This window comes from Labeo rohita, chromosome 22 (genome assembly GCF_022985175.1).
Source record: "Labeo rohita strain BAU-BD-2019 chromosome 22, IGBB_LRoh.1.0, whole genome shotgun sequence".
Classification (NCBI taxonomy): Eukaryota; Metazoa; Chordata; class Actinopteri; order Cypriniformes; family Cyprinidae; genus Labeo; species Labeo rohita.
The window spans coordinates 37,607,636-37,625,978 of record NC_066890.1 but is presented as its reverse complement, the minus strand read 5'-3'; the positions used below and the strand labels follow the sequence as shown (position 1 = coordinate 37,625,978).

Sequence of the window (18,343 nt, the reverse complement as noted above, 5' to 3'; positions counted from 1 at the left end):
ATTACACTGTTCGGTAATTATACTGTCTTAATATGTGGGGCATTGAAATCACTTTTAAAAGCCACGCTCGCTTTTTACTTTCACTTTCGAGATTTGCAATCATGCGTACTCTGTTTATACTATACGGAGTGGCAGTACTTATCACACATTTTACAAGATTAGATGTTTATCAGTAGTGCTTAGAATATGCTAATCACTCACCATTGCCCTATCAGTCATCTCTTCTTACTCTGTTTATGTGGTAAGTGAAAGTTTAGGTACTGTAACGTAACAGGCACGCGACTAGCCATGTTGCTTTAGAACACGTTATTTGTTTTCCGTGCCTTTCTGAATATGGATTCGGCACATAACTATTAATAACAGTAAAAAAAAAAAAACACTATATGAAAAAACAGAGTAAAAGTATAATGCACTATTAATTTTTATACGTTACTGAACCTTGACTTCCTTCCTTTCTTTTTTTTAATGCATTAAACTGCCAACTTTAATTTAAAATGCTAAACTATATGTTATAAACTAATAATATATGACATATGTGAAACTAATGTTCAAATGTTTTATTATATAATCTATAATAAATATTCAAAATAGTGTTTTTACTATAATTATGAATGCTAATAAATAATTGATATATTTGATTACAAATATAAAAAAATATACACTAATTTAAAATATAAATTTTAATACTATATATACATATGATATTATATATACACATATAGAAATATATATATACTATATATTTTTATGTAAACTATATTATTTAAAAAAAAATATATATTATATAAATATTATTAAACATTATATATAATCTATATACATAATACTCAGTACTACAAATAAACAAATTAGTACATTGTTATATATTATTACTATATTATATCCATTCATTATTATAAACTATAATAACTATAGTGCACTCAAACTGTATAATATAATCATCATATGATATAGAAATAAACTGCATATATGTGTGTAAATATTATACTGTTTTAAATTATATTTCATACACATGTATAATATACGCTACAATAACTACATTATTATATACATTGTGTATATACAATTAATAATATATATATATATATATATATATATTAACTACAATAATACGCTAAATTATATAATCATATAATTTTATACTATAATCATCATCAATATAATTATCAAATCTATAGCCTGGCAGTAGCTGTGTTTCCATTACCCCTGTGCAAAGTGAAATTGCAAATTGAAAATACGGCCAATGGAAACACAATTTTGCAAAAATTCCCATATGCCTCAAAAACGAATTAAAAATATAAAAAATGTAAATACACCCTAATTTACAATATACTTTTCTATATTATATATACATACAAGAATATATATACACATATAGAAATATATACTGTATATATGTGTGTAAACATTATTATATATTTTTATGTAAGCTATATTGTTTTAGATTAAGGTATAAAAAAAAAGAAATTTTCATTTTTACGGGTCACCTTGTGTACATAAAATTCACATGATCATTCTTTAAACTACTGTAACCTCCAAGAAACATCTGATGTCACTCTTCTCGTTTAGTAAACACGGGCATGTTCGTGTCATTTGCGAAACAAACGCCTGAATGAGCTTGTTCACTCACCAGCTCATCCTGGTCCTGACATGCGTACACCTCTTTGATCTGCGGATCAGAGCTGGCCCGTTGACTCCTGTCCCTGGTCCTGCCAGCCGCGCCGGCAACCTTCTTCTTAATACTGCCGTCTGATTAAACACACAAACACACCTGAATTACAATCTTAAACTGCACAACAGCACAAACCAGCTATATTCTATAACACTGGGGGTTGTGGATAATTAACCTGAAAGTGCATGTATGCATACTTTAAACCTATGATACTTTTACCATACTATGATAAGAAACATACTGTTTTACCTACTGCATAGTACAGATAGTATGTGAACTGGGTTGAATAAGAAGTTAAAAATTAAGCGTAGGCTGTTCTTGTGTTTGCTCAAACATGACTTGTGGACTCTACTGTAAGCTGCTTTGGTAAAAAAGTGTCTGGTAAGAATGTAAATTTAATGCAGTGCAAACAGAAAGCAAGCCAGAAAGAAAAGAAAAGAAAGAACAAAGGTCAGAGAACAAACGAAAGAAAGCAAGCATCAGCGTGAGAAACAAAAATACAGAAAAAAAACAAATCAAACAAAAGAGTGTAGAAAAACAAGACAATTAAAAGCACAAAAGAATGAAACAAACAAACAAAAACAAAAGAATGGACAAAAGGCCACAAAAGACTGTCATAAAAACAGACAAACAACTGAAAGAAACAAAAGATAGAAGAAATGAGTGATTAAACAGAAAGAGCAAACAAACAAGAGCAAATGAATAAAGGAAAAGAAAGGACAAAAGAATGAAACCAACAAACAAAAACAAAATAATGGACAAAAGGCCACAAAAGACTGTCATACAAAAACAAACAAACAACTGAAAGAACAAACAAAAGAAAGAAGAAATGATTGAACACAATGATTAAACAGAAAGAGGAAGAACAAAGCAAAAGAGCAAATGGATTAAAGAAACAAAAACAGAACAAACGAAAGAGAAAGAAACACACACAAAAAAAAACAAACTACAAAGTGACAAATTAAAGATTAAAATGAAAGAAAAAAACAAAAATAAAAAGCAAACGAAAGACAAAGCAAAGCAAAAACAAACAAACAAAAAACTAAACTTTAAAAGCCATCAAGGAACATTCGATGTGCTATATTCTACATACTATGATTTAAAAGGATAGTTCACCCAAAAATGAAAATGTTGTCAATAATTACTCACCTTCATGTCATTTCAAACCCATATGAAACTTTGTTCATCTTCAGAACACAAATTAAGATATTTTTGATGAAATCCAAGAGCTTTCTGACTCTCAATAGACGTTCAAGCCCAGAAAGGTAGTAAGAACATTGTTAAAATAGTCCATGTGACATCAGAGGTTCAACCATACTTTTATAAAGCTATGAGCATACTTTATTGAACAATTTCTTCTCTTGAAGTGTCAGAAACCTTTTGGATTTCATCAAACATATCTTAATTTCTGTTCTGAAGAAAAACGAAGATCTTACAGGTTTGAAACAACACAAGGGTGAATAATTTAGACAGAATTTTCATTTTTGGGTGAACTATCCCTTTAAGACCAACTAATTATAATCCTGTCTGCTGTAGTACAGACAATATGGAAATTGGAATGCACAGCCTTGAAAACATGCAATGAATATGGATGAAGCTATGTAAAATTATGTAACGATAATGAGACATAAGGTAAAATACTGTAAACAAATCCCTATTAATTTAACACGTATGCTCAGTGTCTAATTACACGTATTGACTCTTACTCTTAGCCAGTATGCTAGGAATGCTATCGTAACCGCCGAAGGTGTCTGCTCTGCGTGGCAGCAAACTCGAGGATGGAGTCTGGTTCCCCTCAGTCTGTGGAGATGCTCCCCGAGCTCCAGATGCGAGGAGGTTCTGCAGGTTCTCCACTATAGAAACACAGTGATTAGCTCTCGAATAATCTGGTGCAAGATTACATCATGATGCTAATGTTTAAGACAATTAGCACAGAAAATGATTCATGAAGTCCTGATGTGTTACCTTCAGTAATGGCTCCTTTGAGCAGCTGCTCCCCCTGCTGGAGGTCCGAGATGTCGCCCCGCAGCAACAGACGGGAGCGAGAGCTGGCGTCCTCTAGACCAGCCACAGATTCAGCCAGTTCGGCAAACAACTGCAGCTTGTCCGTGAGGCTCTGGACAATCTGAGCGTCCTTCAACGTCAGGCGATCTGCAGACAAGTCGTAGATGGAGGAAAATATGTTAGAGAGACCAAAAAATTGATGGTATTTACATTTTTTTAAAACAAAAGAACATTATAAATGTCATAGCACAACATAAGGCAAGAAACTACATTTTTGTGGAAATGTGGTTTCGAAACAAAGGTTCCTTTGATGAAAACTTATTTGTAACAATTTTTTTTTTTTTTTTTTTTACTTTTAATGAATTTAATGCATCTTTGCAGAAAAAAAATATTATTTATTTAATAAAAATCTTACTAACACCAAAATTTGAATGTTACAAAATATATATAAAGTACATTATGTGTAAAATATAAAAAAAATTAATGTATAAATATTATATACAAAAAAAATATATATATTTAGGACAATATTAAGACAATATTAATATAGCTACATAGTCTTACTACATATTTTAATATAGTTACATTAACATATTTAGTACATACACACAAACATAAATAAATAAATAAATATATATATATACACACACATATATACATATATGTAAATATTAACAATAATATAAATTATTATATTAATGTTAAATATACACATATATATACATATATATATATATATACACAAAAATATAAATATTATATTAATGATAAAACACGTGTAGTACATATATACATATATATATATATATATATATATAGAGAGAGAGAGAGAGAGAACACATTTTTTAGTTATATTACTATATTTAGTACATACATATATATGTCATTTATATATATATATATATATATATATATATATATATATATACATACACACACACACACACATATATATGTACATATATTAACAATAACAAATATAACAAATTATTATATTATTATGTATATATAAATGAAAACACATATTAACAAACACTAATTATATTAATAACAAATATTTGTGTGTATATACATAAATATAGAAAAACATTTATAAACTATTTATAATTATATACATAATTTATATTTATGACAATACTAATATTACTACATAGTACTACAACATTTTTTTAATATAGTTATATTAATATATTTAGCACATAAATGTGTGTGTGTGTGTGTGTATATATATATATATATATATATATATATATATATATATTAGTAACAATAATATAAATTATTATTATTATTTTTTTTTTTTGTGCTTTTTGTCCAAAGTTACAGGATATGCAAGATTTCAGAATGAAAATGCAATTGCGCCCTCTAGTGACAAAAAGTCCTTCAAAGCTCAAAAAACAAACTATCACAAAATTAAAATGAGCAGAAAAAAACTACATGTGGCGTTTTACCTTGAAACTCTCGGAACCGGGCGACTCTGGCTTCCTCTTCCTCACTAAACAATCTCTCTTCTGTATGTGGACAGCTGATGGAGAGGAACCGAGGAGGAACATTATAAAAAAATGCAGAAAGAAGTAAATACAAACACAAATGTGATTATAGACAGAGAGACAGACCTTTCCACGGCCTGACGGATGTGGGTGATCCAGGCGTTGCGGTCTTCTTTCGAGGCAGTGTGGATTTCGTACATCTCAGGTTCGTTTGAGGAGGCGCAGATGAGGAACATGGCCCGTTCCTCGTGCGCCACCTCACGGACAATCAACTTCTGCAGTGAAATAACGGATGGCTTGTTGTCCTAGTAGAAAAACAGAGATGAGAGCATTAAGATAAACAATTTCTCATTTGGTATAAACTGAAAACAAAGTGCTTGCACTTACAACAGTGGAGAACACATATCTCTGGTCCTTTTCTTGCAACAAGACGAGAACATCAGTGAGAAGTAGCGCTAGAATATCTGCAATGGAAAAATCACAAATTTCAATTCAAAACTGTTGCAAAAAATGTTGGGGTACTGTATTCATACATGGAAATTGTATTTCTCATAATACCTTTGAGTCGACCAGATGCGGCTTTCCAGTTGACCATGCCTTCAAACAAGAGCTTGCGGCGGCCCTGAGAAAGGTCCTCCTTTCGGAAAACACGTCCGTCTTTGATTTTCCCAAGGGACTTAGGCTCCATTTTGGAGGCGATGTCCCTGAGCCGCGCTTCCTTCTCGTAGAGACTGACCTGGGCGTCCACCTGAACGATGACGTCTTTGATTAAATTGAGAGCCTGTGCTAATCCTTCATGTTCCTCTGTCCCGGCTGGAATGAGAAGATAGCGTTTAAAATCTTGCAAATCCATAATATCTGGCTAGCTTCATTGGACTGCAACAACCAACCTTCTGTGTTGTGTAGGATGCGCTCCAGAAGAACAGGATACTTGGTGATTCGCTGCGTCACTAGCAAGATGCATTCTGGTACGCCTAACCGCCGCACTATTGTTAGGTTACTGATTTTCTGAAACACAGTAAGGGGAGAAAATAATTCAAAGCAGTTCTGCGGACAGCCTAGCAAATGTTAGCCACATAAGATCTCCACATACTCTAATGAGGTTCTGGAACTTCTTGTTGCTCTGCAGCTGCTCTTTGTAGTAGTTGACCGCTTCAGTGTGCCGACTGCAGAATTCCCCGTAACTTTCCTTCATTCGCTCTCCAAGCTCCCCGGAAAACTAAAAACAAAACTTACTGTTTGTTACTTCCTTCTCAATATTTATTTCTTCACACCTCTTGGTAAGTTTTCTGTCTAACACAGCATGTGTAAGACAGGAAATGTGAAGCAGGAAGTTTAGGGCAAGAAATGTGGCAATAGGATGCTTGAGGCAGGAAGCGTAGGCCAGGAAATGTGAAGCAGTAAGTGTAGGCCAGGTAATGTGACAACAGCATTTTTGAAGCAGAAAGCGAAAGACAGGAAATGTGAAGCAGAAAGTGTAAGCCAGGAAACGTGACACTAGGATGCTTGAAGCAGGAAGTGTAGGCCAGGAAACATGACAATAGGATGTTGGGAGGAGGAAGGGTAGCCCAGGAAATGTATCACTAGGATTTTTGAAGCAGGAAGTGTATGCCAGCAAATTTGAAACAGGAAATGTAAGCCAGGAAAAGTGACAACATCATCTCTGAAGCAGGAAGTGAAAGAGGAAATGTGAAGCAGGAAGTGTAGGCAAAGAAATGTGACAATAGGATGTTTGAAATAGGATGGGAAAAAAGATGGGAAATGTGAAGCAGGAAGTGTGAAAACGGCATGTGTGAAGGAAGAAGTAAGATTGGAAATGGAGGGCAGGAAGTTTGAACCAGGAAGTACAACAAGGAAATGTGACAACAGCATGTGAGAAGCAGAAAATGTAGGGCAGGAAATATGACAACAGGATGTTTGAAGTAGGACATGTTAAACAGGAAATGTGAAGCAGGAAGTGTGGGGCAAGAAATGTGACAATAGGATATTTGAAGCAGGAAATGTATCCCAGGAAACATGAAGCAAGAAGTGTAGGCCAGAAAATGTGACATGTTTGAAGAAGGAAGCAAAAGTTGGGAAATTTGAAGCAGAAGGTGTCAAAACAACATGAAATCCAGGGCAGGAAGTGTAAACCAGGAAGTACAACAAGGAAATGTGAGAGCAGCATGTGGGAAGCAGAAAATTTAGGGCAGGAAATGTAACGACTGGACGTTTGAAGTAGGAAGTGTAAGACAGAAAATGCAAAGCAGGAAGTTTAAGGCAAAAATGTGATGACAGGAAATGTATAAAGCAGGAAATGTATGGAAGGAAGTATGAAGCAGGAAGTATTACAAAAGCAGGAAGTGTGAGGTGAAAGCGTAACAGCAGGATGTGTGAGCAAAGAAGTGTAGGGCAAGAAATGTGACAAGATCTTTGAAGCAAGAAGTCAGTCAGGAAATGTGAATTGGAATGATAGGAAGACTGAAGCTGGAAATGTAGGGAAGGAAGTGTGAAGCAGGAAGTAGGACAAAAGCAGGAAGGGGGTGGCGAAAGTGTGACAACAGCATGTGTCAAACATGAAGTGTAGGGCAGGAAATGTGAAAACAGGATGTTAGAAATAGGAATCATAAAACAGGAAATGTGAAGCAGGACATTCAGGGAAAAGTGTGAGAACACGAAATGTAGGGAAATATGAAGGATGTGTTAGCAAAGTGCAGGGCAGGGAGTGTAAGGCAGGAAATGTGAAGCAGGAAGTTCAGGGAAAAAGAACAGGAAATGTAAGGAAGTGTGACAACAGTAGGAAGTGTGGGATGAAAGCACACACAAGGATGACAAGGATGTGTGAGCAAAGTGCAGGGCAGGAAGTGTAACAGGAGGATGTTTGAAGCAAGAAGTGTAAGACAGCAAATGTGAAGGAGGAAGTTTATGGAATAAAGTGTTAGATCAGGAAACGTAATGAAGTATGAAGCAGGAAGCATTACAAAAGCAGGAAGTGTGGGGTTAAATCATGACAACAGGATGTGTGAGCAAGGAAATGTAACAAAGTTTAAGCAAGAAGTGTGAAACCGGAAGTGTAAAGCAGGAAGCTTAGGGAAAAAGTGGGATGACAGGAAGTCTGAAGTAGGAATTGAAGGGAAGGAAGTGGAGGCAGGAAGTATTACAAAAGCAGAAAGTGTGGGGTGAAAGTGTGACAACAGCATGTGTGAAGCAGAAAATGTAGAGCAGGAAATGTAACAACAGGATGTTTGAAGTAGGATGTGTAAAACACGAAATCTAAAGCAAGAAGTGTAGAGCAGGAAATGTGAAAACGCAATGTTTTGAAGTAGGATGCGTAAGACAGGCAAAACTCTGAATGCAGGAAATATAGGGAAGGAGGTAAGAAGCAGGAAGTTTTACAGCAGCAGGAAGTGTGGGGTAAAATCACGACAAAGGATGTGTGAGCAAGGAAGTGTGGTGCAGAAAATGTAACAAATGTTTGAAGCAAGAAGTGCGAGACAGGAAATGTGAAGCAGGAAGTTTAGGGAAAAAGGGGGATGAAGCAGAAAATGCAGGGAAGAAAGTATGAAGCAGAAATTATTACAACAGCAGGAAGTTTCGGGGAAAAGTGGGATGACAGGAAGTCTGAAGATGGAAATGTATAGAAGGAAGTGTGAAGCAGAAAGTATTACAACAGCAGGAAGTGTGGGGGGAAAGCGGGATGATAGGAAATGTAAGGCAGGAAGTTTTGGGAAAAAGTAGGATGACAAAAGCAGGAAGTGTGGGGTCAAAGCATGAGAGCAAAGAACTGTAGGGAAAGAAACGTAACAACAGGATGATAGAAATAAGAAGCGAAAAAGTGGGATGACAGCAAGTCTAAAGCAGGAAATGTATGGGAGGGAAATGTAAAGCAGGAAGTATTACAAATACAGGAAGTGTGGGGTGAAAGTGTGAAAACAGAAAGTGTGAGCAAGGAAGTACAGGCCAGGAAATGTAACAACAGGATGTTTGAAGCATGAAACATAAGACAGAAAATGTAAAGCAGGAAGTTTTAGTGTAAAAAGTGTGAAAACAGGAAATGTCAGGAAGTGTTAAGCAGGAAGTATTACAAAACCAGCAAATGTCGGGCAAAAACATTCAGGAATGATGTTTGAATCAGGAACCAAAAGAGATGAAAAGTGAAAGAGGAAACACAGGGTCAAAGGGTGACAACAGGAAACAAAAAAAAATGTAGGACAGGAAGTGTGGAGCAGGAAGTTTCGGGGAAAAGTGAGATGATAGGAAGTATGAAGACGGAAATGTATGGAAGGAAGTGTGAAGCAGAAAGTATTACAACAGCAGGAAGTGCGGGGGGAAAGCAGGATGATAGGAAATGTAAAGCAGGAAGTTTGGGGAAAAAGTAGGATGACAAAAGCAGGAAGTGTGGGGAGAAAGCATGACAACAGGATGTGTGAGCAAGGAAGTACAGGCCAGGAAATGTAACAAAAGAATGTTTGAAGCAAGAAACATAAGACAGGAAATGTGTGAGAAGAGGAAATGTCGGGAAGCAGGAAGTATGACAAAACCAAGAAAATGTCAGGCAAAAACAATCAAGAATGATGTTTGAAGAAGGAACCAAAAGACTGGAAAAGTGAAACAGGAAACACAGGGTCAAAGGGTGACAACAGGAAACAAAAAATGTAGGACAGGACGTGTGAAGCAGGAAGTATGGCGCTACATTTCAGGTGTGTACCTGTGATATCAGGATATCTGAGAGTTTATGGATGGCATAGTTGTGTTCACTTCCCGGCTGCAGGAACTCTGCGCGGCGCTCCCGGAGACGGGACAGGAAGTGGTTGTGCAGCTCCAGCAGGCTGTCCAGCCGGGGAAACAGACAGTCCAGCTTCCTGTCGTCCAGCTGTAGCGCCTCCCGCAGGTCTCGAGCGTAAACGCGTAGCATGATTTTAAGCGTCCGCACGTGGTGTATCTCCGTCTGGATGAGCTCTGGAGGAGACAGGAAAACAGTTAAAAAACATGTTTTGAAGTTCCCAAAGCATTGTGGGTAGATAAAACAACACTAACCATATATAACATCCTGTCTCTTAATCATCTCCTTCGAATGTTTCTTCAAGAAGTGCTGATCCACAGCCAGACTCCAGGACTCCACCTCGAAATCTTGCGCGATGGCTTCCAGTTCCCCTCGTACTGTGGCGTAATACGCATCTGTGCACAATAACGATAAAACTCCTAAGTGTTGCTCAATGCTTTACGAAACCCCAGTCATAAATTACCCATGATGCTTTATCTACATCCTGGGTGTTCTTAATGTTTTGAGCTTTGAGAATCGACCCCTCACCTTCGACGATGAGAGACTCGGGCGTCGTGGAGGCGAGAGATACGGTGTCGTCAGCGGGGCGCTTCATCCTGAATGCGTCAACCTCATCCATCTCTCCTGTGATAGAGCTGCCGGAGAACATGAGCATGCAGACGCCACAGTAATTAGGAGGAGAATTAAGAGAACATTCTCTATTAGAGCTGATTTATAAGCCTCACGCTTCTACACAACCGGACTGCAACATGATCAACACTAATAATGACACCGACGCAAAGGCAGAAATGTGTGTTAGAGATGTTACAATTTTATTTATGATTAATGTAATTAGTGTAGTTAAGAGTAATGAGAAAAAAAGTCAATAAATACAAATAATAATAAAAAAAATGTCTATAAATAAATGTACATATACATTAAAGTTAATGAATTGTAGCATATATGTAGTATATATAAAATATTGTGTCAGGGCTATAATTGTTAACTAAAACTAAAATCATAATAAAAAAAACACTTTTTACTTTAAATAAAATAAATGTTAACTTAAATATTAAAAATATTGTTAGCAATATTTATTAATATTTAATATTGTTTCAGTATTTTTATAATACTGAAACAGTATTAAATGTCAAATTATTGTCTATAAATAAATGTACTTTTATATTAAATTAAACGTATAAAATTATAAAATACTGCGTATCAGGGCTATAATAGTTAACAAAAATTAAAACAATAAAAACATTTTTTATTTCAAATAGAACAAACGTTAACTTAAATAACATTAAAATATTAATATAAAAATATTTTTAATTCATTTATTAATATATTATTATTTAATATATTAAATAAATTAATGTACATTTATATTACATTAATACATTTTATTAATTTATAAAATATTGTGTATCAGGGTTACCTAAATTGTTACCTAAAACCATAAAAAAACTAATATATTTTTTTTAAACTTGAAATAAAATAAACGTTAACTGGAACGATATTATATATATATATATATATATATATATATAAAAATTCTATTTATGTTTTATTTAAGTTAATATTTATTCATATTATTGGAATGATATTAAAATATATTATATATATATATATATATATATATATATATATATATATATATAAATATAAATATATAATTAATATATATAATATTACATATTATATATATTTATAATATAAATATATATAATTAATAATAAAAATATAAATTATATTATATATATATAATATAAATTCTATTTATGTTTTAAGTTAATATTTATTCATATTTAATATGTTATTTTTGCTATTTTATTTCAAAGTTCAAAACTTACTTTTGCTATTTTATTTCAAAGTTTGTTAAAATACTAAAATAACTATACTTAAAAACTATAGACAAAAAAACTAAATGAGAATAAAGGAAATATACATTGTATAAGCAGGAAACAATTTATATATGTACATTTATATTAAAATAAATATATACAATTATTAAATATAGTGCATCAGGCTTATAACTGTGAACAAAAACTAAAATATATATACATTTTTTTACTTGAAATAGAATAAACATTAACTTAAATAACATAAAAAACGTATTTTTAAAAAAGTAAAATGTAATATTTCTTTATTAAATATTTAATAATATTTCAAAATACATTTTTATGAAATAATGTACAATTACATTAAATTAAGAAATTGTATTAATTTATCAAATATTGTTTATCAGGGTTATAATTAACTAAAACCATAAAAAAAAAAATTTTTTTTTTTACTTGAAATAAAATAAACGTTAACTGAAATAATATTAAAATAAGTAATATTAACAATATTTTTCATATTTAATATTTATTTAATGTAATATTTATTAATATTTAATATATTATTCCAATATTTTCATAAAATAAACAAATAAAAAAAATGTACACTTACGTCATTTCATTTCATAGTTTACGTTAAAATACTAAAATAACTAAACTTAAAAACTATAAAGACATAAAGATGACAAAAAAACAACAAAATTATTACAACATTTAAGAAAAAAAGTAAAAAAAAAAACTGAAAATATAATTAATTTTAACAACAACAACTATAACAGTATTTTCATGATACTGAAATAACACTGGTGTTTATTTATTTAAATAAAAGTATTAATATTAAATGTATTTTATAAAAATTTAATTATGTTATATAATTTGATAAAATATTAAATAATAAATTTGTATCTTTTTTTATAAATAAAAATATATATTAAATATATTCTAATATAAATATGAATAATATTAAGTTAATATGTTAAAACTCATTGATACACAATAATTTTCAAAAAGCATTTTTGTACACAGTCAACACAATATCAGATTATAGGATTTATTGTATTAAAAAAAATCAAATATACCAATTTATGATACTGGCAATCATATGACTCAAAAATTAATATAAAAAAAATATAATTATTAATAAAAAAATGAAAAATAATGAATTTATTTTTTGTCAAAAATCACCAATTTTATAATACATTTATAAATTTATAGCCTTTCGGTCTTGAAAAATAAATAAATAAATAAATTAATTAATTAAATAAAATAATTGTTGATATTGATATTTGATATTCATTATATTTCATGCAAGCTTTGTATAAACCACTGCATGTATAACTGAAGGCACACAGGACTCACCCGCTGCTGTTGTTTTGGCTGACCGTAGGGTTGCTGGAGGCGGCAGGTTGGGCGCTGTGTCCTTTAGGTGGAACGGTCATACCTGAAACACAGCGAGACGTCCGGGACGAGCCATCGATGGGAGTCGGGGCAGAGCTGGGGTCTCTCAGAGCTGCGGAGAAACGAGACGGGTCAGTGCGGTAGCAGTGCCTCAAAAACGAGCGAGGCATCGAGTCGAGGAAGCGGCAGGTGAGTAAGTCACGGTGGAGCAGGACTCGAACCCCGAGCCTGCGGGACAGACCCCAGGAGAAGGGGACACGAGCGCTTTTCCTCTGAGAAGCACGGACTCTGGGTAACGCCAGTGCCATGATGTCCGACTCTACGATGGATATCAGAAAACACTGATGGAGGGGAAAGACTGTGGGCTTTATAAAGTGGACAGTGGCTTCTAGAAATCACGCATGCGCCTTTTGTCCTCGCCGCCTCCCCGTCACTGTCCTGTCGAGCCACAGGATGTTTTGATGCAACAGGCGAGAGTCTGTGTCTCACCGGCAGATGAGTGTGAGCATGGAAACCATCAAGATCCATTATCAGCTCCACAGAGAACCTGACAGCTAATGAGTAATAATAACTTATTCCTATTTTTATTTGGTAACACTTTACAATAAGACGTCATTTGTTACTATTAGTTACTCTATTAACTAACATGAACAATACATTTATTGCATTATTTATTCATCTATGTTAATAGAAATAGTCATTCATAGTTCCTGTTAGTTCACAGTGCATTAACTAATGTTAAACTCAACCTAACAAGATTATTAAAAGCTGCAGAAATATTGTTAATCATGTTAACTAATGTTAAATAATGAATCTTACTGTAAAGTGTCACCAAACATTTTAATAAAAAGTTACTAAATATATTATAATGTATAATCATCTATATCTAATATAGATCTTTTTTTTTTTTTATATGTAATAAAAAACAATTTTATTTTTATATTTTATTTATAAAAATAGTAGTAATAATAATACCAGTAGTAAAAAATACTATATTCTTAAGTAACGTTTTTAATTTTATTAAAATGCATAAATATGATATTTTATATTAATGAATAATTATATTACAAATATGAAACTTAACTTCATTAGCACATGCAGTAAATTAAACATTAAAAGACATTCTGCATCCATATTAATTAAAATTATAATAAATATAATAAATTATCATTTTATTTTTTTTATAAAAATGTGTAATATGTTCTTATTAAACATTTGAATATAAAAATTACTAAGTTATAAATCCATACATCTATAGATATTTATGTCTAATATGTATATATTTATTATTCATATCTCTTATGAATAATTAATCATTTTTTTAAATATTTTAAAATATCAATCCATTCAGCTTTATTAGGCTATGCAGGAAATAAAAAAATAAATAAATAAAATAAATAAATAAATAATAATAATAATAATAATAATAATAATAATAATAATAATAATCTTACAAAATTTAAAATTTGAAAAAACAATGCTGCATTTATATTTAATAAAATTATAATAAACATAGTAGTAATAATAATACTAGTAGTAAAATGAATACATTCTTAACTGACGTGTTTTTATTTTTATAAAAATTCATAAATATAATATTTTTATATTAATGAATACTTATTTTATATTATTACAAATATAAATAAACTTTAACTTTTTATTTTATAAAAACACTATATATTTTTTTTATTAAGAAATCTGAATAAACACATAATAAACAACCTAACAAAAAAGTGAAACAATTGCTGCTTTAATGAAATAAAATAATAATAATAAAAATAAGAATAATAGTAGCAATTTATACTTTGAAATAAAAAATAAATATACATGAAACAATTAATTTAATATAATTTTAATTTATTGTGCAATTAGTTATTTAAAAATAAACTCAGACTTTAAAAACCATAAAAAATAAATTCAATATTTATTAGCCCATTCATATGTAAATTACATTACAAAATGAACTGTATTTATTATTAAAAAAATAAATTATGGAAATATATTAAATTGTGTACTGCATTACATATATATATATATATGAAGTATAAATTACTATTATTATTATTATTATTATTATTATTACCACCATTAATAATAATGTTGTTTATTTAAAAAATATGTTGTTAATAGAAAAAATATAAATAAAACAATTAATTCAATGATTTTAATTTAATGTGCAATTTGTTATTCAAAAATAAACTCAACCTTTAAAAATCATAAAACTAAATTCAATCTTTATTAGTCCATTTATGCGTAAATTACATTACAAAATAGATTTTATTATTTGTTTAAAAAAATATGGAAATACATTAAACTCTGTACAGCATTTTGAAAATATAGATTTTATTTTTTTAAAAATGTAAACCTAGTTTCAAGTTAAAAACCCTATACAATTTTAAATTAAAACTTAATTCTTTTAAATGCATTTAATTAATTAATTTATTTTTTCAGAAGAACATGAGATGATAAATACAGGTCTCAAAAATGAATATCTCAGCAGCGATATAAACAACGCAGACATAAATGCGATAAAATTACCAATATTCGGCTGCAGCCCCTTTATGCGTTTACAAGAAGATGTGCTTCCAGAAGGCTCTGGGTGAAGCAGGATATTTCCAGATGTTTTCCGCTGGGAAGTGAAGCATTACAGGCTTCATCCGCGCTTCTTAAAGCAATTCCCACCTCGGTGGCGATCACAGCGGGAGCTGTTTAACAAGACGCCCAGAGCTCAGGCGTAAATCAGCGCAGCGCTCTACACTAGCAAACTGCACATCTTCTGTATACAGAGGGTCATCCGGTTTATTTCATGACCTTACGAAACCACACGATCAGAACGACGGGGTACGGAAAAAGCCACCATCAACTTACTGCTATCATGTCTGAGCACAATGGTGAATTCTGCGGGCGTCCATTGTGTCAAACCCACAGCACGAGCAGTAAATCTTGTGGGGTAATTAATTGGAGAAGCGTGATTAACCTCTTAACTGCTTCTCTGAGCGATGTGAAAACCAGAACAACAGCCAGATGACATTAATTTGCTATCAGGGGACTCCGATCAGCTGCCGCCCAGCGTCAAATAAACAAAACAAGCTCCTCGTGCAGCTGCGAGACTGGACTAAACAGCAGCTTAGCAGAGGAGAAACTGAGGAAAATATTGTTTTTGAGATCATTTACTGCTGCTTATTAACAAGCGCCTCACTTGCTGTACATTGTTTTTTGTAATACTCTATTACATGCCTGCGTTGTTATCGTTAATTAGAACTAAAAGTATTAAAATAGTTTTCTAATTATAAAGCAAGTTTTATTTCAGAAATAAAGCTGAAATAAAACAATATAAATGTTAGAATTAATATATAAATGTTAGAAAAATATAAATCAATTAAGAATAAATTAGGATAAATTAACAGTAAAAATTGCAATAGCATGACATTATTTATTTATACATTTGTAAAGTAATAACGTTATTAAAATACAAACTGAAATCAAATGCTTAAGCTAAAATTACTTTAACTAATATAAACATCCACTCTCTTACAAACAAATCATCTGGGAAATACAATTCAGTGTACGTGAATAGTTTAAAAGAACCAAATTTAAAAAACGATTTAGTCACTCAAAAATGATTCACTGACTCAAAAATGATCTACAGATGCAAAAAAAAAAAATAGTTCAGAATTTAAAAAACTAATTCACTAATTTAAAACTGATTCACCAATTGAAAAATGATGCACAGATTAATTTGACTCCCCAATCCTGATGCCTGTGTGACAATTTATTCTTAAATCATGATCAATTTTATAGCATAAATAAGTGTTATTATTATTATTATTTATTTATTTTTTTTTTTTAACAAAATATACATCAAATTATATATTTATCAAATTCTTCAATTCATCACTAGGTATGAAAGCCTGTTTCTGCCACTAAATTTTTTTTTTTAAATGTTATTTCAACTTTATCTCACAATTCTAACTTTTTTTCTCAAAATCGCATAATATAAACTCACAACTGTGATTTTTTTTTCGCAAATGCAAGTTTATTTCTTGCAATTTAGACTTTTTTCTCGCAATTGTGAGTTTATATCTCGCAATTCTAACTTTTTTTTGGCATTTGCAAGTTCATATCTTGCAATTCTGACTTTATTTGTCAGAATTGTGACTTTATTTCTTAGAATTGTGAATCTATGTTTCGCAATTAGACTTTATAACTCGCAATTTATATCTTCCAAATCTGAGAAAAATGTCAATAATAATGTGCAATATAAACTTGCAAATGTGAGAAATATAGTCAGAATTGCAAGATAAAAAGTCACAATTGTTGAGTTTACATCTCACAGTTCTAAAAAAGTCAGAACTGCATGAGAACTGCATTTTTGCAAACTCACAAATGCGGGATATATTTTTTTCTCCCAAATTCAAGTTTATATCTCACAATTTTGACTTTTTTTCTCAGAATTGCAACTTTATATCTCACAATTCAGACTTTCTAACTCCCAGTTGCGAGTTCACATCTCACAGTTCTGAGAAAAATGACAGAATTGCTTGATATAAATTAAAAAAAAAAAAAAAAAAAAAAAATGCGAGTTTAAATCTCACAATTGTGACTTTTTTTGCAATTGCAAGTTTAAAACGTGCAAGTTCGACTTTTTTCTCGCAAATGTGAGCTTAAAACTTACAATTCTGACTATTTCTCAGATTTGCGACTTTATGTCTCACAATTCAGACTTTAGAACTTACAATTGTAAGTTGTTTATATCTCAAAATTCTGAGAAAAATGTCAGAATTGCGGATGTGAATTGCATGATTATAAATTCACAATTGTGAGAAATAAAGTCAGAATTGCAAGACAAAAAGTCACAATTCTGACCTTTTTCTCAGAACTGCGTGACAAACTCACAACCGTGAAAAATGTTTTTTCTCGCAAATGTGAGTTTATATCACGGAATTCTGTCTTTATTTCTCAGAATTACGACTGTCTTGCAATTCAGAATTTATAATTCGCAATTGCGAGTTTATATTTCACAATTCACAGAAAAATTGCATGATATAAACTCACAATTGCGAGCAATATTTTTCTTGCAAATGCAAATTTATATCTGGCAATTCTGACTTTTTTCTTGTAATTGTGAGTTTATATCTCAGAGTTCAGGGAAAAATGTCAGAATTGCATGATATAAACTCACAACTGCAAGAAATATTTT

General features: G+C 31.5%; 1 protein-coding gene across 3 annotated transcripts in view; it reads right to left on the bottom strand.

Annotated features, from left to right (window-relative positions):
* Positions 1 to 18,343, bottom strand: part of arhgef18b (rho/rac guanine nucleotide exchange factor (GEF) 18b) — a 65,329-nt gene that overhangs the window by 18,286 nt on the left and 28,700 nt on the right. For all 3 annotated transcript variants that reach the window (XM_051094725.1, XM_051094723.1, XM_051094724.1), the window contains 13 exons: positions 13,105 to 13,255; positions 10,457 to 10,563; positions 10,183 to 10,323; positions 9,854 to 10,104; positions 6,260 to 6,385; positions 6,057 to 6,174; positions 5,725 to 5,979; positions 5,554 to 5,630; positions 5,293 to 5,471; positions 5,128 to 5,201; positions 3,638 to 3,823; positions 3,379 to 3,525; positions 1,631 to 1,749 (listed from right to left, as the gene is read on the bottom strand). In XM_051094725.1, the coding sequence (XP_050950682.1) occupies positions 1,631 to 1,749; positions 3,379 to 3,525; positions 3,638 to 3,823; positions 5,128 to 5,201; positions 5,293 to 5,471; positions 5,554 to 5,630; positions 5,725 to 5,979; positions 6,057 to 6,174; positions 6,260 to 6,385; positions 9,854 to 10,104; positions 10,183 to 10,323; positions 10,457 to 10,563; positions 13,105 to 13,255 (1,931 nt within the window). The remainder of the gene's footprint in view (positions 1 to 1,630; positions 1,750 to 3,378; positions 3,526 to 3,637; positions 3,824 to 5,127; positions 5,202 to 5,292; positions 5,472 to 5,553; positions 5,631 to 5,724; positions 5,980 to 6,056; positions 6,175 to 6,259; positions 6,386 to 9,853; positions 10,105 to 10,182; positions 10,324 to 10,456; positions 10,564 to 13,104; positions 13,256 to 18,343) is intronic.